Source organism: Anastrepha obliqua, chromosome 2, assembly GCF_027943255.1.
Source record: "Anastrepha obliqua isolate idAnaObli1 chromosome 2, idAnaObli1_1.0, whole genome shotgun sequence".
In the NCBI taxonomy this organism is placed as follows: Eukaryota; Metazoa; Arthropoda; class Insecta; order Diptera; family Tephritidae; genus Anastrepha; species Anastrepha obliqua.
In genome coordinates this window covers 95,420,270-95,438,805 of record NC_072893.1, presented here as the reverse complement: position 1 = coordinate 95,438,805, position 18,536 = coordinate 95,420,270, and the positions used below count along the sequence as shown (strand labels likewise).

Below are 18,536 nucleotides of genomic sequence, written 5' to 3'. Positions count from 1 at the left end.
TAAACGAGGAAACCGACGAAAACTCTACACTTCGACTTCGACTCTCCGCTCTTTTATTGATGGCGTCCGTTCAGAGTTGCATTGTGAACTGATAGCAGTGTAGCCATTTCATGAATGGTACCACTATCAGACATATCGTGTTATTTCTGGTAATTATAGCCGTCTTCGATTCGCCTTCGCCACTTCCCTGCTCGCTGTATATAGCGAAAGCAACCACATTGTTGTTATCATACATCATAAAATAATTTAACTCACTATATTGAATGCTACCAACTCTATTTTCTAAAATTAAGCAAATTTCATTACTAATACTCATTCGGCGTGTCTTCTTGGGTTGTCCAGCTCAGTATCCCGATCAATTTCAACGGGAATGATTCGTATTATTTTAATGGCTGTTGAGAGCACTGATATGAAACGTTTAAGTGGAAATACTAAATATAATTATAGTTGGATACATTATTTGCGGTACTCGCTTGAAACGCTTTACAGTTTCGAATAGTACTTTTTCGGCTTTTGACATTTTGAATTGGGTGTCGCATGGTTTTCTCTATTACTTACTTATTATTCTAGCCGTCGTGGCATGTGATGCGAAACTTTCCCATTTACGTGATTGTAAGTATATATACGCCCAGGAACACGCTTGAATACTTACAGCACTGCCAATCCTTGGATAGACGAAAAGCAGCTGATAGACGAAATGGCGCGACAAAATTAAGAAATGTATATAATTGTTCGGTGTTTGGCCGAGCTCCTCCTCCTATTTGTGGTGTGCGTCTTGATGTTGTTCCACAAATGCAGGGACCTACAGTTTCAAGCCGACTCCGAACGGCAGATATTTTTATGAGGAGCTTTTTCATAGCAGAAATACACCCTGAGGTTTGCCATTGCCTGCCGAGGGGCGACTGCTATTAGAAAAATGTTTTTATTAATTTTGCTTTCACCGAGATTCGAACCAACGTTCTCTCTGTGAATTCCGAATGGTAATCACGCACCAACCCATTCGGCTACGGCGGCCACCTTAAGAACAACATTTTAGCGGCTATCTGAATAACTTGGAAGAACGAATTACGATTAAATCCGAAAATTGCGCTTTGTTTAAAACAAAAGTCACGTATCTTGGACATAAAGTTACAACCGAAGTCGTCAAGACAGACGAAGAGAAAATAAAGGCAGTAAAAAAGTGGTCACATCCAAGAAATGTGCACGAAGTGTGTGGTTTCCTGTCGTTTTGTTTCTGGATTCGGGAATGTTGCCCAGAGTTTGGATAATCTCACTAAGAAGAAATGAGCTTTTGTGGGGCACAAAGAACAAGAGAAAGCATTCCAGTAGCTCAAAGAGCTTCTTTGTACTACGCCTATATTAGCGTATCCGGTCGCGGGAGAAAAGTGAGTTGTAGATACAGTCTTCAGCGCAATCGTAATAGGAGGAATACTGTCACAGGACGTCAATAGGCAAGAAAAAGTTACCATGCAGCATTGAGATGGTTACTCCAGTTCAAGCATCCAGAAGGAAAAATTACCACATTGTGCTATAGAGTGTAAGCATTGTTCCAAAGTCGATAAAACTGAAGGAATAAATGATATCATATCGTTGTTATGGGTTACTTCGGTGAATGAAGTGTGCGCTCTACCAAACCAAAACCAAAACCATTGCTGAGCTTTTTGTACAGAACTGGATAACGAGGTTTGGAGTACTTATTGAGTTACATTCGGAACAAGGAGGAAACTTTGAGTCATATGTAGCAATATTTAAAGAGATATGTTGCTTGTTGGGAATTAAGAAAACACGTACAACACGCTTGCACCCACAAGCGGATGGAATGTTCGAAAGATTCCATCGCACTCTACAAGGACACTTGCGAAAAAATCGGAACAAACACATCCAAATGCTCCTGTTGTCTTATCGCTCATCTATATATGAAACTACTGGCCAATCGACTGCAAGGACCATCTTTGAAAGTGGTTGAAGGCTTTTGAGTGATTTAGCGTTCTGAAGAGGTGACGCTTCTGCAATGGACGAAGGTAATCATTGGGAAACATTGCAGGGCAGCATGGATGAATTACACTATCATTTGAAACAACATACCAGGCTAATGAGTAACAAGATGAAGGATCGATTTGAAGGAGCTGTGAACTCTAAAGTATTCAACGAAGGTAATTTTTTACTTCTTTATAATACGCAGAAAGAAAGAAGCTCCTCCAAAATTGGAAGGCGATTAAAAGTTGAATGATGTGGTGTATCGTATATAGCAATACAAAAATAGAACCGGGGAAGTCAATGGTCAAATAGTGCATCTTGAAAGATTGGCTTCATTTGGGTCAAATGACTTAATGACTAACGATCAGGCGATCAGACTTAAACGGAGGGCAGTGTAACGAACCGATAAACTTCGCGAACTAACTGGCAACAATACCGAGAGAATGACATACCAAAATGAAAACATGGATTCGCCTTGGGTAGGCAGAACTCCCAAGAAGATACTAGCTCCTGGTGACGCTCAAGGATGCATATCCTGCAGCTTATATGTGTGCGTGTCGGGTGCATGACGCTAATATCTAAAATTTTTGATTTTCATCATGCAAAAGCCGACAACAAGTATGTATGACACGAAGCAAGTACGAGTGTCACCCGACACGCACACATATAAGCCTGCTGGACATACATGCTTGAGCGTCACCAGGAGCTATACGAGTTACCCAAGAATGATAAAGAAAGAGATTACGCCTTCCGAATTCCCCGTGTTGTAAAAGCCCATGAATAAACAAGCAAAAGGAAGGAGAATTACTTGTTTGTGAAGAAGAAGAGTAAGCGAAAGCAACGAAAACAACCAAACATAAGAATATACATACACATATTCTTTCCTGTCACGGCGTCTTCCACATAAAAACGTAAACAAACTGCATTTGGAGACTTTACATTAATTTGTGATTTTACAATTTAACTCACGGCACTTCGTTTTCATTAGTTTGTTTAGTTTAAGACTCGCAAATCACAAAACTATCAAGCTATTCACTGAATTTTCACAAACATGTAATTTTTTCCATCTTTTGTTTGGTTTGTTCGTTTGTTTTGTATTGCGAAGGGAGCTGACGTCAGTCTTGTCAAAATCGCGAAAAATAAAGTAACTTTTTTTAATGGCGTCACCTTAGATATTCAATTGGCCTTGGTATACCAATGCGACATTCACCTTGGTCAGAGGCAAGGCGTATTTATAGAAAATGTTGTGATTAGACTAGTTGATTTCTTCTTCTTCATTTCTCCTTTAATTTAGAAATGACAGCAAAACGGAATAACGGTAAGTTGTTGTTGTGTTGTGAATGCGCGACAAACGAATTTCATCTATTTGTTATTCGTTCCATTCTTTTATTCTCTTTTTCTTGACATTTCTAATTTAAAAAATGTTGTTGCTCGATTGTCATCACCTTGATCGCCTCGGTCAAGGTATAACAGTGTGAGAAAAGAAAACGAAAATATGACAGTTTTGGCGCAGCAATGAATCAATTCAGCATTATTGCGAGAAAGATAACAGCATTAGCTAGTTTACTAACGCAATAATTTTTTGCGCTTCCTTTTAAATTCTCTAAACCGTGACAATTTACTTATGCTTATTTTTTTTAACGCCGCTAGCGATAATTTCTTACTAGAAAAACTGGCTTCTCCAGTATGAAATTTCATAAACTGTATTCAAAACAGTTCAAAATGCTCAACATGACAGTTTTTGCAGTGCTGTTTTGTTTTCTTCACATACATATGTTTTTGCCTGTGAACATATGATTTACATAAGTACGTATATTTGTTTGTTATGTAGTTAGAAGCTACGAAAAGTTTATACGTATTTTGTTGTGAAATATTGAAGAAAGTGTGAGCATTAAAGCCAAGGCTAAAATCTATAATTACTAAATTAAATATGGGAAAAGAGGAAGTTGCCCTTCCAGATGAAGAATTAGACTGGATTCAGCTGCGTCGTGATTTCGGCTCATTCCAGGCCGAAACGACCAAAGAGAAAATGATACGCAAAATAAAAGAAAACCCGGCTGTGCCGATTGGTATGTGTTGGGACTACTTCTATTGTACCAAAGAATAAATTATATAAGTGAACTACATATTTGTATGTTTTACAAATTTCATTTCAATTCTCTTAGGTTGTTTGACTACCGCCGGCGCGTTAACCTATGGGCTGTATAACTTTCGCACCGGGAATCGCCGTATGTCTCAAATAATGATGCGAACCCGCATTGCTGCACAAGGGTTCACGGTACTCGCGTTAGTTATCGGTGTAGTCATGACGTATGATACCAAGCAATAAAGTGACTCGGTTGGTCAATCAGAAACAAGAAGTTTGGTTTATCCGCAGTACACCACCATTGTTATATGTATTATATTCATATTTTATAATACGGAAGTCTATACACAGCACAGAATGCAATACTATAGATTCATTTATAATAGATACTTCTAATCCTTTGTTTATATTAAAGCATGTGTGCAAAAGCTAAAAAGTTGGTATGTGTGCCGTTTTCGTATGAAACCAAATAAAATTATATTACACTGCTATTTTTAAATTAGTTTTTGTTTTTAAGTTACACCGGATGTACGTATCAGGTCAGTCCATAAGTTCGTGCGTATTTTACCCATAATTTCACTTTTGTCCGATTTTTGCATACAAAAAATTATTCGCGGAATATAACGGAGCTATTTATACAGTGTTGGAAAAAATAATAGAAACGACAATCACTCCATATTTCATATAAAATTTTTAGTTCGAAAGTATGTACCTATTTATGCAGATACACACCGTGTAATACTGTTTGATAACGGTACTTTATTTTGTCTTGTTTTTATGTGCATAATCGCAAATATTTAGGCTCAGTATTCTTTTTGGTGCAGAACCACGTGTTTTAGTTGAAAAAAAAATAGAAACGTTTCGGAAAAATTTGAATAGCTACAGTTAAAATTAATAATATACTGTTATTTTTAAACTGTTTGATATTTTGTTGGAAAAGTATGTAAAAATTATATTTATTATTTACTTGTTCATAAAATATTTCTTATCTTATGAATATTGCATTCAGAATGGGACGTGGTAAACACTGTACTGTTAATGAAAGAGAAATTATTAAAAAACTAAAAAGTGATGGCCTTTCTATGTCACGGATTGCCGATTTAATGAAATGCTCAGAAAAAAGGAGTTTTCTGCGATTAATTTTAAAATTACAGAGGAAAAACGAGGACGAAAGCGCGCAACATCAAAGAAGTTTGACCAACTGCTTATACGAGAATCGAAAAAAAACCATTTTTATCCTCAAAAGAATTGAAAAATGTTTTACAAGCGCCAGTAAGCAGTCGAAGAATCCGAAATAGATTAATATCTGGGGGATTAAAGGCCTATAGTGCAAGAAAAGTACCATACCTTAGCAGAAAAAACATAACCTGCAGATTATCGTTTGCAAAGAAACATCTACTGCGTGCAAATTGGAAAAACGTATTATGGTCAGATGAAACAAAGATTAATTTGTTTGGGTCTGATGGCAAGATACATGTAAGACGACCTAAAAACTCTGCATACGATCCAAAGCACACGTTGAAGACCGTGAAGCATGGAGGTGGTAATATACCACTTTGGGGATGTTTTTCGTCGGCAGGTGTTGGTCCTTTATTCTGGATTAAAGATAAGATGTGCGCTGCGGACTACGTAAATATTTTAAATAATGTTATGCTTCCATATGCCAAAGAAGAAATGCCATTGACTTGGGAGTTTCCACAAGATAACGACCCAAAACACTCCTCTAAACTGGCGAAGAAATGGTTCCAGGATAACAATGTAAAGTTAGTAGAATGGCCTTCACAATTCCCGGACTTGAATCCAATAGAGAACCTTTGGGGCATTCTGAAGAAGAGAATTGCCGCCTATAAGGCAAAATATAAAGCAGATTTGTGGGAAAAAGTCCAGGCAGAATGGTTTAGTATAAACCCATCAGTTTGTGCCAAGTTAGTGGACTCAATGAGCCGGCGTTGCACCGCAGTCATTAAAGCCCAGGGTGCAACAACCAAATATCAATTTGTTTACAATTTTAAAAGTTTTGTTTAATTATCTTAAAGAAAAATACTTATGTTTATTAGCTTTAAGGATGTCGTTTCTATTATTTTTTCAAAGGACAATAAAATGAACTTCATGATTTCTTTTTTACAAAAATGTAGCAAGAGTTGAGTACCTCTATTTTTATATATACCTAAAACTGTTTCTTTATAAAAAGATATGAACTTCAACAGCACAAATTATTTTGCAAGAAATATACCCAAAAGAAAGAAAAATTCACATCGTTTCTATTATTTTTTCCAACACTGTATTTTCTTTGATATATTGTGCATTCAGCAAGTGATTTTAATCGCGGATAGAAGCACGTGTTGTTAAAAAATAAAATGAAATCTTCAAACGCGTATAAGAGGCATATTTTGTATTTTTTTATAAAAGTGGTAAAAATGCAACAACTGCTGTTGCAGAAATAAACACTGTTCACGGAGAGGATACCGTGAGTGTAAGGACTACGCAAAAGTGGTTTTCAAAATTCCGAAGTGGGAGCTGCGACGAGGAGGATGCCCCGCGCGCTGGTCATCCTGAAGTCTTTAACTCCGACGCTTTGCCCGAACTCGTGGAATCTGAGCCAAATTTGACAGTCGATATGATAGCTCAGAGGATAAATTCAGCGCATGGAACAGTTCACAGGCACCTGGTTCAGTTGGGAAAAGTTTCAAAGCTGGGAAAATGGGTTCCGCATAGACTTTCCGTCGCCAACCTTCAGCAGAGAGTGAATGTGTTGTTGTAGCAGTACGTTTGCCCTGCCAGTGTATCGTAATCACCGGTCGTCTACGTCTAGTTCATCTAACGGTAGGCCCAGGAAACTAACTGTTTCGACCGGTTGGGTCCTGAGGGAGAGGGGTGTTAGATGAGTGGATTGAATGGGCATGTGAAAAGGTGGTTAGTGTCGTGCGGGGTGCCTTCATATGCTGGACATATGTTTAGTATGTCGGGGTCGATTCTGGATAGGTAGGAGTTTTATCTGCTACAATATCCAGAACGTAATTGTGCCAAGGTCACGCGGGACTCTCGGGGAAGTTGGAACTCTTCGTCTGCGATTTGTGGTGGTTGGACTCCGATAACGGCATTCGGGGGTCGGGAGGTTAAGAAGGTGGTGAGAGTCTCCCGATGAATGTCGTTTATGGCCTGTCTGTACACTGTCCGATCCAGTAACTGTCTGTTTGTTTCGTCTGAGATCTCGTCCGCGTAGTTGAGAAAATGCCTCCTGATGTGCCTGGGAGGTGGCTCAGGCTCGAGCAGGTGTCTGCATGGGCGAGGTCTGCGGTAACACCCTAGCAGAAACTGCTTACTGAGTAATTTGTTATGCTCCTTAACAGGCAGCATAAGGGCCTCATCATGTAGGTGTTGTATTGGTGATATCAAAAGACATCCTGTCACGGTCCTTAAAGCAGTGTTTTGGCAGGTCCGAAGCTTCGTCCACTGCGAATCACTGGTTCCAGGCGACCAGACAGGCGCAGCATAGTTTAGAACCGGTCGGCCTATTGCTTTAAAAGTCGACAGCAACATTTCCTTGCCTGTGCCCTAACTGCTGCCGGCGAGCGACTTGAGAACCTTGTTGCGATTCTGTACTTTAGTTGCAATAGCGGTTGTATGCGCTGAGAAGGAGAGCAAGCTGTCAAAGGTAACTCCCAAAATTTTGGGGTTGTTAACCGTCGGAATTGGTGTATCATCGACTTTCACTTTGAGTTGTAGCTTGACATCCTTTGCCCAGGTGGTGAAAAGGGCCGCCGTGGATTTAGTGGGGAGAGTTGTAAACTCCTCGCAGTGAAGAATCGAGAAAGGCTGGCGAGGTAGTCGTTTACCTTGGAGCATAGGCTATCAATATCATTGCACAACGCCATTATCGTGCATTCGTCGGCGTATGAGACCAGGGAGACTCCCTCTGGTGGCTGGGGGAGTTTGGAGACATAGAAGTTGAAAAGCAAGGGTGAAAGGACACCACCCTGCGGTACGCCTTGCTTTATTTTCCTCTGTTTAGATGTTTGTTCTCGGAATATCACCGACGAATGACGACCACTCAGGTAGTTCGCGGTCCACCTCTTCAGCCCTAGCGGGAGTGTCGACTGTAAAATGTCATCTAGTAGCGTGGCGTAGCTGACTGTGTCGAAAGCCTTTTTTAGATCCAACGGTACTAGGACAGTCCTCTCGCAGGGGCAGTTTTGGTTGAGGCCGCGGTTTACCTGAGTGTTTATGACGGTGAGTGCCGTGGTGGTGCTGTGCACTCTACGGAAACCATGCGAATGTGTGTTCTCAGCTGCTGCAGTGGCTTGAAAATGAAAGTTTTTTGCACCGTATCGTTACTGGTGATAAAAAATAGGTCCTTTACAATAATCCTGTTCGCAAACGCCAATGTTTAGATAAAGATGAAACACCAGAACCGACCCCTAGAGATGGCCTTCACCCCAAGAAGATTCGCCTGTCTATTTGGTGGGATATGGCCGGTATTGTTTATTATGAACTTCTGGAACCAAACCAGACGATAACTGCTGATTATTATTCCCATCAGCTATCAAACTGAATGAGGCACTTAACAAAAATCGACTGTCTTTAGTGAATAGACGCAAAGTTTTGTTTCACCACGACAACGCAAGACCTCATACCGCAAGGCAAACATTAGGCAAGCTGAACGAGCTCGGATGGGATCCACATACTCTCCGGATATTGCACCTTGTGATTATCACCTTTTCCGTGGACTTCAATCCCATATGAGTAACAAGAACTACTCCTCAAAAGAAGCTATAAAAAGGGATATCGAAGCGCATTTTGGCTCCTAGGACAAACCATTTTTTGAGCAGGGAATTAAAAATTTGGTTAAACGTTGGGAAGACATTATAAATAATGAAGGAAAATATATTATTGATTAACCCTTTACCGCATATGAGCCCATATATGGTACTATACTGGAAGTGAGCACTTTTGGCCAAAAAAAATACTTTTCATTATATTTCTTTTAATATTCCTTATTCATAATTAAATAAAACTGTTTCCACCGAGAAACAATTTTTTTTAACGCTTAATTAAATCATGCAGTAAAGGGTTAATAAATACTTTAAACATCTTTTTTAATAATTTTAAATCACCTTTAAGAAACGCACGAACTTATGGACTGACCTGATATATACATTGGTGTATATGCACATTTAATGAAATAACCTTAACATCTCTTATACATTGTGTGTTTTTAAGCTTCATGAGTAAGGATTGACAAGTCATCATGAATCGTTTAACGCCAGAACATCGCTCCAAATTGTTTAAATTTACTTCGAAAAAAATAAAAATAAAGTTCACGGCTCTGGCTGCATTACCGGTCCTTATTTATTTTGAAATGAGGAAGGAGCTGCCATTACGGTGAATGGCGGTCGCTATCGAGCCATGCTGACTGAATTTATGTTTCCAAAAATTAATCAGCTATAATGACATTTGGTTCCAACTACGGAACTATTGTTAAAGGAATACGTAAGAACTTATATCCAAATGCTCGTAAATATGAGCCTCAAATTAAAATAAATGGATTCAACATAAAATACAAAGAACAAATCAAATACTTGGGCATAATTTTGGATAGCAAATTCACCTTTGTAAGACATATAGATTTGATTTTAACAACAGCAAAAAAAATGTTCTTTAGCTATTGTAATTTATTAAGAAGGCAGGGTGGACTATCGAACTGTATTAAAATAAATATTTACAAACAAATAATTAGACCCATATCTTATGCTCATCCGATATGGTTCAACATTTCGTCGAGCCAAATGGAGAGACTTAGACGATTTGAACTATATGTTTTAAGAATTTGTAGCGGTCTTAACCGCCAACCTTACAGAAGTGGTACTTTTTGGAAAAGAGTTTCTAAAAATGTAAAATATCACGCATAGACTTTTTCTTAATGAAATCGTCAGTAAGATTTGTTGATAAACTGACATTCATAGAAAATGAACTGATAAACAAATATCTGTCAAAGGCAAGGGAAATATCATTACCTCTAACAGAAAAACATTTATCACCAATATATTTAAAAATACTAAAAAATAATAACATGTTACATAAAAATAGTAAAGCAATATATTATCATAGGCGATACAATACTTACAACTTCAACGATGAAAATTTAGTTTATAACATTGATCAATTTATAGCCAAATAAATTATAGAAGTTTAATATACGTTATCTCCTTTTTAAGCCCTTTTTGGGAGAATATAAATAAGTTTTAAAATTATGCCAAAGACATTCCAAATAATAATGATGACCTATTGTATAAATAGGTAAATAAATAAAAATGTATGTTAGGATAATGCTAAATAATCTAATTTTATCATAACTTTGTAAACTCCTATGTTAAAATGATTTTGGGCAATAAATGAAATGAAATGAAAACTACGGCGCGCTTAGCAATCGTTTTATAGGGCTCATCGAATGGAGCATGCAACTCCTACGGCGGACATACCGGATATCATATTTAAAAAATAAATGCCATGGAATTATTTACTAGATTATAATAAAAATTCTCATTGATTTCATCACTTTAAGCTCTAATGCTCTTATAAAAAACACATAACGCACTATATTTTATTATCTCGCTACTATTTAATTGACAGTGGAATTTACGAAGTTCGTTTTGTGCTGTGCGAAGTGTGATTGACCGGTGCTTGTTTCAGCGACCAAACCCTCTTGGTTTCCCATTTCAGGAACATCACTTGCAGCTTATGAACCATGTTGGCATTGAGTCCAACTTTGATTAGTCAACTCTATTAGTACCGCTTCAAAATGTATAAGATCTTCAGGAACATCGCATACCACCAAACTGCCAATGCGACCACTCGGCTTCAATTAAGTGAAACTCTTGCCTTAACTGGTTCCGTTTTCGGCTATGATTTGCGGTGTATACCACACGTACGTGAAATAACAAAAAAAAAAAGTGCCTTGCGGCGGCAAGCACAGCAACAGCAGCAACCAACATCAGTACACTATTCTTTCACTCCCCCAAGTCGCGGACTCCAGGGTAACAATTGAGATAATGACTTTATGATTCTGTACGATATATAGATAGCGATCCAAGGAACCAAGTTAAAAAGCAATTTCTAATATTCAAATGCAATATCGTGTAGTGTCGTATTATGTTTGACGACATCGAGCAATCCTATAATATCAGAGCATATCAGTTAAGTGAAATCGAAATTTTTAACGTACACTTTTACCCGGTCGCTTATTGTCCACCAGGATACCACCTTTATATATGTACATAGGTGTGCTATCCAAAAGTGAAGACCGAATGGTTATACGACATACCACGATATTTGGAATTCAGTTCGAAAAAAGTTGTTAAGTTTTTGAAATACTTTTTATTTCATTTATAAATAAATATTAACATTTTATAAAAATTTAAAAGTAAATAAACTCAACAAATATGCATGTTTATAGTAGCTTGTCGGTTACCTTCGACGTTTCATTACTTCCCCAAGTCTACCGGGTGTAGAGTTTACCAATATGATACTCTCTTCCACAATCATCTTCTCCCACATCACATCTTTCTTCAAGACCTCTTTGCTTGTAATGTGGTGTTTCCTTATATTTCTTTCCAGAAGCGCCCATAAGTGTTCAATAGGAGTTAAATCTGGCGATTGTGGTGGAGTTGGCAATAGCTTGGGAACATTATAGAGAACCACTAGCCTTATTATATGAGCCGTATGAGTGGGGTCATTGTCTTGTAGAAAGCCTTGCCTTGCTTGAAATTTTATTTCAAAATATTCAAATAAGCAAACTTATTAATTGTTAAATCAATAAACTGTAACTTTCATACACCACCAGCTGCCATACACCCCCACACCATCACCTTTCTACCCGCATGTTCCACTGTTGGTAATAAATTTGCTTTATTCGCGCTGCTTAAAATTTTTTGTCCTGTGATACCAAAAGTGCAAACCAAAAAATTAAGTTTTCCAAAATTCTGGAGGCTTGTGTATGTGTGCATTTGCGAAAGCAACGCGTTTTTGCTTCTTTATTAGAGAAATAGCAACTCCTTCCATGATAGCCCACTTTTCTTAAGATTCTTCTGGGATTAAAGACTATTATTATCCCACAGTGCCATCACTATCCGTGAATTTTTTGACAGGAACGAAACGAATGCCATCCAATAGCCATCGAATTTACCTGATATGGCTCCCTGCGATTTTTTTCTATTTCATCAAATCAAAAAACCAATACGAGGAACGTTTAATAGCCCAAAGGAAGTAATGTAAAAATTGAAAACGGCTCTGATGAGATACCGAGAATAGGGTTCCAGAAATGTTTCGGGCGCTGTATCAAATGCTGGCATAAGTGGCTTGCAATTGATAGGGTAGGGAGTACTTTGAGCGCGATAATATCACTTTTGAGGGATAAACTTGTATTTAGAATTTTCTGAATATATTCCGGGAACTTTTTGATCAAGGTGGTATGCCCTACTTGTGGAGGAACCTTGCATACATCTTCCATCTTTCAAATTGCTATTCCCTCTTCCCCTCCTGTCAGAATGCTTCGAAACAATTAGAGTTATTTGAATTTATTTTTCGATTAAGAAGTTAGAACATTTGGAAAATGTTTTTTATTTGATTTAATAATACATATATCGGATTACTCGGCCAGTCGTGGGTCTAACTTTTCGAATAAGCATTATTAAAAGATATAGAAAATATTTTTTTTCTAGGAGAAAAATCTTCCCATGTGCACCATTTGATGATATTAGGCATACACTTCTTGTTCTTGCAACAGTGTATGGGTGATGCAGACCGTTCCATTTTCATGCATACACACACATTTGCAGGGCCATCCACCTGTTAGGCAACATCAAAAAGCATCGCGTAAATTGAAGGAATTCTGACTATTCAAGTCAATGTTGTGTGCGCCACATTATTACTGTACAAGAAATTATATTAATGAAATAAAAATTAATCTTTTTCTCCTCAACGTTTATCTATACTAATATTATAAAGAGGAAAACTTTGTTTGTTTGGTTGTAATGAATAGGCTCAAAAACTACTGGACCGATTTTAAAAATTCTTTCACCATTCGAAAGCTACATCATCCACGAGTAACATGGATTACATTTTATTTTGGAAATAGGGCTCGAGATATAGGTCAAAACGTGGACCCGGGTAACCTTCGGATGTGTATGTACAATATGGGTATCAAATGGAAGCTGTTGGTGAATGCTTTAGTCCAGAGTATTTTTCATGCCGCTCCGTGACTAGGGTCTCGAGATAGAGACCAAAACGTGGACCCTACAATGGGTTTGTACAATATGGATATCAAATTGAAGCTGTTGGTGAATGCTTTAGTACAGAGTATTTTTCATGCCGCTCCGTGACTGGGGTCTTGAGATATAGGTCAAAACGTGGACCCGGGTAACCTTCGGACGTGTATGTACAATGGGTATCAAACGAAAGCTGTTGATAAGTGCTTTAATACGGGGTAATTTTCATACCTATTGATGACTAGGGTCTAGAAATATATGCCAAAACGTGGACCCGCCGTGTCTTTGCACCGAATTAAACCAAACTTACACACATTGTTAAGTAGGTATTGAAGATGATTTCCGTATAGTTTGAATACCTGTTGGTAGATAGGGTATCGAGATATAGGTCAAAACTTGGACCCGGGTAACCTTTGGTTGTGTATGTACAATATGGGTATCAAATGAAAGCTGTTGATAAGTGCTTTAATACGGGGTAATTTTCATACCTATTGATGACTAGGGTCTCGAAATATATGCAAAAACGTGGACCCGCCGTGTCTTTGCACCGAATTAAACCAAACTTACGCACATTGAAAATGGGTTTCGTAAAGTTTGGTTGTAATTCGGAGCACTGGCAACGGGTGCAGCGTTCTTTTGAACCAGCCATAATGTCGCTTACTTTTTTAACGCTTGAGGCGGAACTGAACTGTCAAATTGACAGTGTGAGTTACAATGTGTCAATATTTCTTTCTGATTTGGATGCCATAAGGAAAAAACGTAAGTGCAACATGTAAAAATTGTTTGTGAATTTTTTTGGAGTGGATTTTGGAACAGTGAATAATTTCTTACGAAATTTGAGAATTTAATGTGAAATCCGAATGAAATTATGTGTTCGTGGAAAAAAATTTTTTTTTCGTTTTTTTTTTTGAAAAATATAAATGGATAATGGTTAAAAAAGCTCCAATGCTTAATAAAACGTATAAATTGAAACGAAAAATTCATAGATGATGAGGAAAAAAGACGATTGTTTCTTAGTTATTCATTTGCGTTGATTTGAAATTTAAAAACAATCTTCTTTTTTCCTGATTTTCAATTTATATTTTATATTTACTCAAAAACAAATAGAAAAACAAAAAATATTGTTTATGCCAAAGCGCTTGAATAAAGAATAAAGAAATAAATAATATGAAAATCATATATTTTCTGTTCTAAACCATATCTATTCTATTTTAGTGTGCCCAGTGAAGGGGGCCGGGTTTGCTAGTTCGTTATATTTCGACGATTAAATTATTATATTTATATGTCTAATATGTATGTAGTTAGAAGAATGAAATTAATGTATTTATATGTATGTAGTAACAAGCATCCTCATGCAAACGGTTCCAAAAAACTTTCTGACTAATCTTCAATTTCTTGGTAATGAAATAATGCTCGCATGTCGATCCGACTCGATGATTTTCCTGATTCTATTAACATTTTCGACGTTTGACCTACCAAAAGGAATCGTTGGAATCGCTTCTTGACTGTTGCACTCCATACTGTATTGATATTCGAATGTTTCAATTGTTTTTAGACCTCGGTTCTAGTGGTACTGAAGAATGTATTGAATTTTTCCATTACCTTTAGTTAAGCACAAAACTGTCACAGAACTTTTCGTTTGAAATTCTAAGCAACCTTCAGAACAACTACCTAAAATTTGACTAATATGCTCTCATTTGTATCTCAATTACGTAAAATCGTCCCCAGCAAATAAAGAAATGCAGACGACATTTTTGCTTTGTTTTCTCAGAATTCCTCCATTATGCTAAGGAATCCCACGACTTTATTCATGTTCAATCGGAATACCATTTTTTTATTACAATTGTTGGTTTTTCTTTGTTGTTGTTTTACATACATAGTTGTTTTGTTCTGCATATGTTATGCTAGCAAATTGCAACCTTTTGTTTTGGGAGAGGAAATATTAGTTTTAAGTTTTTTTTTATTTATTTTTGATTGCATTTTTCAAGTTCATTTCTGGCATTTCGCAGAAATTTGGGCTTAGACGCACATCTAAGATTTTACATTTTCACTGCATTTTAGTGCCGTCTTGTTATTTTAGTTTTTACATTTTTGTGTTCTCTGTTTTTAGCTTAAATTAATTAACACTTCTTTTGTATAAACAATAAAGGGGTGAAGTTTAATTGTACAATCTCTAATTAGAATTAAAAAAAAAATCATACATATAACCAAGATTCCTAGTTGCAGTTTGAATTAAAGTTTTAAAATGTATTAAGAAAGATAATATATTTAAAAAATAGGTTTCATATTTTGTTTTAAGTTTGTACAGCTGAGGAGGAAAACTGAGAAATTAAACTAATAGATATGAGAATTCTTTGCCGTTCCCACAACAGTCAATTTTACGTTACCGGAACGACCCAGATTAATATCCGGCTAAGGACTGCCACTCCAGCTGCATTCCCCAAACATTTGTAGGGAATGTTTATGCTGTTGCAACAACAACAGAATTCTTTGCAAACTTGCAGTTAATAATGTGATCATTTGCTTATTATTTAACTTTTACATTTTATTATTTATTTCTATTTATTATTAAAATTTCGTATTATGATGAAGTTGCCTATTGAATATTAATCTGTTGCAGTGTTAAATTTTTATTTTTCATTTTTATTTTCATATACATATGCATATGTATGTATGTATCGTTATGACATTATTAATTGCAAGTGCAAGTTAGTTTTTATTTTTATAATTTTTATTTTTTTAATGCTATTTTTGCCGTTTCTTAAGAAATTCTTAAGCGCGAACATCGATAACTAATCAGAGTTCAGCAATTTTCGCAGACTCTTCTTGATGTAGAAGAATTTTTTACATTATTTATTTAAATTTTTTTTGTAGAATTTAAATTGTATGCAGCTTTATTTTCGCGACATTTCTTTTAAAGAGTGAATTTGCTTTCTTTCTTCTTAAATAACTTGCACCGTTACATACATATAATCATTTCTCGAAAAAGGCACAAAAACCTTACTTTTTAACTTACAAGCCACGAATAATGTTTTTTTTCAATTGTTTCTTATTATTTTTGTGATTTGTCTTTGGAGCTGCAACTTATATTCTTTGGCAAAAATAATAATTTCAAACATGCAGTAGATGAATTGAAAGTGGCTGACTGAGAAATAATTTTAACAGAAAAAAGTATTTATGTAGAAGGTGTATTTTTCGCGACTTTTTAAAGCAAATTTTCAAGATTTATAAAAAGTCGTAATTTATAGTCAAATAGATGAATTCCTAAAACTCAAACATACTTTCTCGCATAAGTTTGGATATCAAAAATACAACCCATCCACCACTGCAGTCTTAAAAACAAAAACGAACTTAGAGATTTTTTTCACATGTATGTATGTATGTGTAGCCAAGAAAAGCTTAACTAATTCTCGGTACACGCAAAAATATATCTATATTTTTTTATGTTTTCCACTTTTATTTACAAACTAGTTTTTTTTTGTATTTTTAAACTTTTTTCTTTCCTGTTTTCAATTTTAGATTCAAGAAACTGTATTCTGCATAACTTATGAAATATGGTTACATCCTGCATTGAGTAGCAGCAATACTTTTAATTCGTTTTGGTCAAATGGGCTTCATTTTAAATACAATTATATTTTACAAGTGTTAAAAAAATGTATTTACTTTTCAATAAAAAATATTCAACAATCAATCAACTATACTGCAAGAAAAGTTTACATTTGGAGAAAATTAAACAAACAAAATTTGTAGAATTCCTTGCGTTTTTCCTCTTGATTTACATTAGTTTTAGGCATCTTTTTTAAACAAGTTTCTTGAAAAAATGTATGCTTACGTATTTAAGGACAAACAAATCTTTTAAAACAAATTTTTCTTCGAAATATTTCTCTCGTGTTTCTACTTTGTTTTATGTACGAGTGACTACTTTAGTAATGATGGTGAATTTGCCAATTTCATTTGATATAATTGCTATATGTAGCCTAAATCTTCTATGCACCGGATATTCCTTTAACAAATTTCCATATCCGTGCGCCTTTTTAATGATATCATTGAATTTAAGTTTGCTCTTAAACTTTCGTGACTTTCTATTTTCCCTACTTTTCTTTTTCTCAACATTGATACATATATATACTTGCATTGTAGGTTTATTTGCTTTCAGTTACATACCTATAATTACTAAACTATGCGGTACATACAATTATTTACAATTCTTATTGGAAAACAAATTGGTCAGCCACACATTTGAATGATGCATACACATGTCCAAACATTATCCACTATTTCTTTATAGCTTCTAGTCTAAATACACCATTCATTGGGAATTTTTTTAGGGTCGATTCTCATAAATCTTATTTGCTTTTCATGTAGTCGAAATTAGCAGTGTTTTCCCATATACATGTACACACATACATAAACAAACTCAATCCTCTCTTTTTCCATTATACATTTATTCGTGTATGTTTTTAAATTGAAATTCAAGCAACTCAACTCTTTTTGCCTTTGCTAATTACTTTCACTCAAATTCACAATCACTCTTGCGCTCTGTATCTGCATTGTTTTCTTGTATTCACTTTTAAATATATATAATAAGTGTTAGTTACTCTACACTGAACTAATTTCAAAATATAATACAATATTTAATTTTGTTTTCTTAGCTGTGACGTTTTTCAGAGCCCATTAGTATAAATTGATAATCGCAATAAAATGAATTTTAAAATTAATAAAAGGAAAAGCCGGATTTGTGTAAGTGTAGCCAATAACTTTTAAATAATTTTTACCCTACTTATTATTATTCGCTCTATTAAGGTAAAGCTGTGGAAGAGCGCATAGATTCACTCTCCATGTGCAAAAGTGCAACGAACTTTCTTTGTCAATATGAAATTTTTGCCATTTTATTAGACCATCTTTACATGAATTTTGCTCCTGTTACTTTTGTCAATTACACAATTATCATCGTTTTTGTCCTCCTTTATGCTTCTAATGAATTTATAAAAGTTTTGTCTTTGTATACATATTTGAAACTGTTTTTTAAACATATTTATACATATAAAAATCATAATAATTTTTGTGAACAATTCTCTGCCCACTTTGTATGTCTCCATATGTAATTAGAAATTGATCACGATTGACACACATCTACATATATAGATGCGCACGTTGAAAAAGCGTTACTAAAAATTGTGTATATTTTTGAAGTTTTCGAGAGGTGAGGC

At 35.7% G+C, this 18,536-nt stretch overlaps 1 protein-coding gene across 1 annotated transcript; it reads left to right on the top strand.

Annotated features, from left to right (window-relative positions):
• Positions 1 to 3,750: 3,750 nt before the first annotated feature.
• LOC129237839 (HIG1 domain family member 2A, mitochondrial) lies at positions 3,751 to 4,562 on the top strand. The gene is made up of 2 exons (XM_054872792.1): positions 3,751 to 4,046; positions 4,143 to 4,562. The coding sequence occupies exons 1-2, from the start codon at positions 3,908 to 3,910 to the stop codon at positions 4,304 to 4,306; spliced, it is 303 nt and encodes a 100-aa protein (XP_054728767.1). The 5' UTR covers positions 3,751 to 3,907; the 3' UTR covers positions 4,307 to 4,562.
• Positions 4,563 to 18,536: the final 13,974 nt, after the last annotated feature.